The sequence below is a fragment of the Nyctereutes procyonoides genome, unplaced genomic scaffold (genome assembly GCF_905146905.1).
Source record: "Nyctereutes procyonoides isolate TBG_1078 unplaced genomic scaffold, NYPRO_anot_genome, whole genome shotgun sequence".
Classification (NCBI taxonomy): Eukaryota; Metazoa; Chordata; class Mammalia; order Carnivora; family Canidae; genus Nyctereutes; species Nyctereutes procyonoides.
This window is the reverse complement of record NW_026575120.1, coordinates 14,037,713-14,043,245: the sequence shown is the minus strand read 5'-3', so window position 1 is coordinate 14,043,245 and position 5,533 is coordinate 14,037,713. Positions and strand designations below refer to the sequence as shown.

The 5,533-nt window shown below is 48.2% G+C and overlaps 1 protein-coding gene across 1 annotated transcript; it reads left to right on the top strand.

Annotated features, from left to right (window-relative positions):
• The first annotated feature begins 408 nt into the window (after nt 1–408).
• Nucleotides 409–5,266, top strand: GOT1L1 (glutamic-oxaloacetic transaminase 1 like 1). Its single transcript, XM_055335460.1, has 9 exons — nt 409–523; nt 1,222–1,403; nt 1,956–2,067; nt 2,312–2,421; nt 2,637–2,729; nt 2,822–2,972; nt 4,069–4,234; nt 4,736–4,878; nt 5,118–5,266. Exons 1-9 carry the CDS (start codon nt 409–411, stop codon nt 5,264–5,266), a joined length of 1,221 nt encoding a protein of 406 aa, XP_055191435.1.
• The last annotated feature ends 267 nt before the right edge of the window (nt 5,267–5,533 follow it).

The window sequence follows — 5,533 nt, the reverse complement described above, 5'->3', positions numbered from 1 at the left end:
TTCACTTCTGCAGGAGAAGCCCTCTGGTGGCCCATGGGCTGCCTGCCTTGCCCTGTCTTCTAAGGGGCTGCCTTGTTACTTTGAATTGGGCAACTGGGAGCCAGAGAAAGAAGGTGCCTGGGAATTCCAGGTCCTCTGTCCCTCCCCCCACCATCTCTGCCCACTTGTTCAGGGAATCCTCCTCACCTGCCACAGAATATTCCCATACATAGATAGCCTTGGGGGATCGCCACCAAAGAGACTGGGACTTGTAGAGTTCTGTTGCTCTGGTAACCAGTTGTCCAGAGCCTCTGCATTGGATCTGCCGGGGTTCCGGGAAGAGACAAGCCTGGCTGGGCCAGGCTTAGAGGAAGGCTTTGGGGCAGGAGCAGGGAACAGCCTAGTCTTGGCTGTACTTTTATCTCAGTGATGCCCACCCTTTCTGTGTTCTTGGATGTGCCCTTGGCCCAGAAGCTAGAAGGCAGCTTGTTAAAGACCTACAAGCAAGACGATTGTCCTAACAAGATTTTCCTGGCCTATAGAGGTAGATACCTTGTGGTTTTGGTGTGTAAGACTTAGTACTCATATCATGATCACCCCCAGAGGACAGTATTGCACTGCCAAAGAGGACTTGGGAGATATAGCCCACACCTCTGCAAGCAGAGAACTCTGTTCTTGTTAACAGAATTGCCCAGTGGGGAAAAGTGCAAAAGATTCCCAGGTCATTCTGTGCCTTTTGTCCTTCGCTGGGGTCTTCCAGGGATTTGGTGTGTGCTATGGCTTCTTCTCTTCAGCTTGATGCTTGGGAGCCTGCATGGGCACTACACTTCTTCAGGCTCTTCCTTCTCCCCTCCTCTGAACTAAGGGTGGTTCCCCCAAATGACTCTTCTGAAATACAGCCAACCTTCCCCAATGTGAAAGTCAGGGTTGCCTTTGCTTATCCTCGTGTGTCTATAACTCCCATGTGGTATGTCATGTTTGCCCTTTAAAGCGGCATAAGTTTAAAAAAATGGCCTAGGCTTCAGCTATCTTTAAAAAGACAAAAATTAGACATATTCACTAACAGTACTTTGTTTTTATAAAGGGGAAGTGAAAAAAAAAGAAAGACGTCTTTTCCTAGGCAACTTTTCAAAGCCCCAAGAAAGCCAGGACCAATGCATTGTTTGTGGGCTGTCTACAGAGCCCTGACTTGGAGGCCCTGAGGCCGGGCATCCAGAGCTCCCTTTATGGTTTCCCTCACAGTCTGCATGACCAGTGAAGGCCAACCCTGGGTTTCTTCCGTGGTGCCCAAGATCCGGCTTCAGATATCACAGGACCCGTCTCTGAACTACGAGTATATGCCAATGATGGGCATGAAATCATTCACGGAGGCCTCCTTGAAACTCCTCTTTGGAAAGTACAACCAAGTCATTGTGGAGAACAGGGTGAGGTGAAGGGCCCTTTGCTTATTCGCCCAGACACAGGAAGTGGAGCTCTGGGGCCCTGGAGCTCTCCTTGGCCTTTGACAGAGGAGACCCCTGAGATTCAGAGTCCAGAGACTTAGTCAGTGGAGGGCAAAGCCAGGATCAGAACTTGGAGCCCCTGTTCTCTGCACCAGCCTACACTGTGGATGTACAAGCTCTTTCAAGAAAGGAACAGTCTGGAAGCTCTTTCAAGAAAGGAATAATCTGAATCTGAGGCAGTACTAACATCATTATTACTCTTTTTTTATTTTTATTTTTATATTTAAAGATTTTATTTATTTATTCATAGAGACACAGAGAAAGAGAGAGAGGCAGAGACACAGGCAGAGGGAGAAGCAGGCTCCATGCAGACAGCCCAACGTGGGACTCAATCCAGGGTCTCCAGCATCACCCACTGGGCTGCAGGCGGGGCTAAACCGCCTTGGGCCGAAGGCAGACGTTAAGCCACTGAGCCACCCAGGGATCCCTATGATTACTCTTAAAGAATTATGTCTGCTTATTTTCTGCTGGCAGGTAGGGGGCGTGCACACTGTTGGTGACAATGGTGCCTTCCAACTTGGGGCCCAGTTCCTCAAAATCTGGCATAAAGATTCTCGAATAGTTTACATCATTTCTTCTAAAAAAGGTGAGTATTATGCAAAATGAGGGTGACAGAAGACCCCTCTCTCCTGTTCCTGATTTCCACCCCATTCACAATCTTCACGTTGCCTTTCTCACTCTCTGTCATGAGCAAGATGGTGGACAAGCCAAGCATGCTCATCCCTTTCCTGTTATTGCCTCACCTTCAGCCAGTGACCGTCAGACCCATTCTCTTACATGTCTGCCTCCATTTCCTCTGTACCAGCTGAAGGGGGGCTGTGTTCCTACAGAATCACATGGACTCGTCTTCCAGGACATGGGCTTTACAGTTTGTGAATACTCCTTGTGGGATTCCAAGCAGCTGTGCATGGACCCCAATGTGCTTCTCGATGTGGCGGAGGTAGGGGGCCCTGCTCAGAACCTTCTCCCCAGACCTGATTACGATTTTATTTTCCTTTCGTCCCCTCCTCCCTTGTTGTCATGGAAGGCCTTTACTAGGCTTGGATTTGCCTGGCCCTTTAGTAGGAACCAACATGGAGGATTGCTTCTCCATGTGTCCTAGTGCCACTCCCACCTGGTAGGGGAAGTGCCTGATGAGACAGTGTCTACCTGCAGCAGGCCCCGCATGGCTGTATCTTTGTGATTGGGAACATTGGTGACTGCAAGTTGACACAGAGTCAGTGGGCAAGGTTGATAGCCAGCATGAAGGTGAGCCCAACATCTGGCCGACTTTCCTCCTTCTCTCCATCTACCATCTCCTCCACTGACCTCATTCTTTTTCCATTTTTCTTTCTCTACAGAGCAAGCAGATATTCCCATTTTTTGACATTCCTTATCAAGGTTTGTCCACTGGGAACTTGGAGGAAGATACTGGATTCTTACAATACTTTGTGTCTCAGGACTTTGAGTTCTTCTGCAGCCAGTCTCTGTCCAAGATTTTTGGTATCTATGGTATGCTATGGGCAGGAGGGGAAGGGAAGTCCTAGTGCTGAAGTGGTGCCATAGCCAAGGCACAAATGATGTGTTTGACATCTCCCGCCCTCTGGAGAGAGCCAAGGCCTCCAGAGAGAGCACCCATGGAGGCAGAAGGGAAGAGCACTGAGCTACAAGTCAGGTTCTGTGATACTGTCTCAGCTCAGCTCCTAAAACTAGCTACTAAAACTGACTCCAGGGATCCCTGGGTGGCTCAGCGGTTTAGCACCTGCCTTGGGCCCAGGGCGTGATCCTGGAGACCCGGGATAGAGTCCCACATCAGGCTCCCTCCGTGGAGCCTGCTTCTCTCTCTGCCAGAGTCTCTGCCTCTCTCTCTCTCTCTCTCTCTCTCTCTCTGTCTCTTATGAATAAATAAATAAAATCTTTAAAAAAATAAAATAAAACTGACTCCAGTTATTAAATAAAAAATAAAACTGACTCCAGTTATTTTTTTAAAAGATTTTATTTATTTATTTATGAGAGACACAGAGAGAGGCAGAGACACAGGCAGAGGGAGAAGCAGGCTCCTCGCAGGGAGCGCGATGTGGAACTTGAACCTGGAACTCCGGGATCACGCCCTGAGCTGAAGGCAGATGCTCAACCGCCGAGCCACCCAGGTGTCCCTGACTCCAGTTATTTTTAAAAATTTATTTAACTTTTATAGAGGGAGAGAGGGAGGAAAGGCAGAGGGAAAGGGGGAGAGTGAAACTCATGGAGCTTGATTTCATGACCCTGAGATCATGACTTGAGCCAAAAGTAAGAGTTGGGTGCTTAACTGACTGAGCCACCCAGGTGCCTCAAGACTGACTCCAGTTAAATCATTTCCCCTTTGGGCCTCTGTTTCCTCAGCTATAAGATGAGGGGGAGGGCTTAGTGATCTTTGAGACTCTTACTTATAGCTATCTTTTCTGGAAGAAGAGCCTCTGACAACTTCCTGGGGTCTGGATATCTGCCTGGCTGTGCCGGGAGGAGGGCCAGGTAGCCCAACCCTCTCTTCAGCAGGTTGAAGGTAGAGTCATAAGGGAAAGCCCTGGTCATAGAGGAGACTTAGGGGCTGTCTGTCCCAATGCTGCAGATGAAGGAGTGGGGGTCCTGGTCGTGGTGGCACTCAACAACCAGCTCCTGCTATGCGCCCTCTCCCAGCTGATGAATCTCACCCAAGCCCTGTGGCTAAACCCTCCTACTAGAGGTGCTCGCATTATCACCTCCATCCTCTGTAACCCTGCTCTTCAGGGAGAATGGTAAGGGGAAAGGGTGGGAACAGGAAGGGATGGCAGAGTCTCTAGACCTATGTATAGACTTGCTGGTTCACAGAATTCTCCCGACCCAGTTGCCTCTTTGACTCCATTCATTCATCAACATTTGCTGAGGACTCATTGTATACCAATAGCAGGGGCTATGTCAAAGATTGCTTTACTTTGGGGGAGTGGGTGATAGGACATTCTTTGGGATATAGTCCAATGAATTATTTGAACCCTTTCAGATTGCAGGAGGTTAGGCAGCATCAAGGACTTGCTATTCTGCAAAATTTGCCTACAAGCCTACTTGGCTTGCTTAAATTAATATGAACTGAAACTCTCCTCCCATTTTTAACCAACCAACCCCGGGCCCTGGGCTCCATTAGCGTGCCCTCAGGCACTGTGGTTGGGGCTTCTGAAGGCAAGAAGAGTGGAATGGAAATGAGGAGGTTGAGAGCAGGGGAAAGCTCTTACTTTAATTTCTTGCTCTCTTTCCTTTGGCAGGAAGCAGAGTCTGAAGGAGCTTGTAGAGAACATCATGCTGATCAAGGAAAAGGTGAAGGAGAAGCTCCGGCTCCTGGGAACCCCTGGCTCTTGGGATCACATAACAGACCAGAACGGGCCCCAGAGCTATCTTGGACTCAACTGTAAGTGTCTAGGAGGATATAGCTTCCCCTTTCTGACCATGGAATTGTATTTGATTATTAAACTTCACTGACCAGGTGACCAGTCCCCAGCATTGCCTCAGAGTTTGATTCTTTCCTGAGAGAAGTAGAGCTGTATTAAAGACCCTTCTGGATCCCCAGAAATGCTGACACTTCCTATCCCCTGTAATACACCCTGACTAGAGGGGAGTTAGTATCTCAGACCCTGTGATTATCACCAGCCCAAAAGGTGGAATACCTGGTCAAGAAAAAGCATATCTACATCCCTAAGAATGGTCGGATCAACTTCACCTGTATCAATGCCTGGAACATAGATTATATCACTCAGAGCATCAACGAGGCTGTCCTCTCCCCCGAGGGCTCAGAGTAATGTCTTCAGAAAATCAATGACTCCTAGTTTGAATAAAAAGCTTTGGTCTTTGCAAAAATTCTGTACTGATATTCATTGCTACAATTTATTTCTCTGTATAGTGCTCTCTCTTTCCACCTGTTGATGAAGCATTGGTCTGGACTCAGCAAATAGAGGTTAAAAAGGCCCAGAGAAGAAGGGAATGTCTATCTTCAATGACCATCTCATATTTATTGAACACCTACTATATTAAGGCCCTGATCTGATGCCTTAGTTTGTTTAGGCTGT

Bases quoted from the DNA above. Each gene is read 5' to 3' on its own strand.
- GOT1L1 (XM_055335460.1), top strand. From the start codon at position 409: ATGCCCACCCTTTCTGTGTTCTTGGATGTGCCCTTGGCCCAGAAGCTA. The intron at 524-1,221 runs GTAGATACCTTG...TTTCCCTCACAG, and splicing joins GATTTTCCTGGCCTATAGAG to TCTGCATGACCAGTGAAGGC. The intron at 2,730-2,821 runs GTGAGCCCAACA...CTTTCTCTACAG, and splicing joins GGTTGATAGCCAGCATGAAG to AGCAAGCAGATATTCCCATT.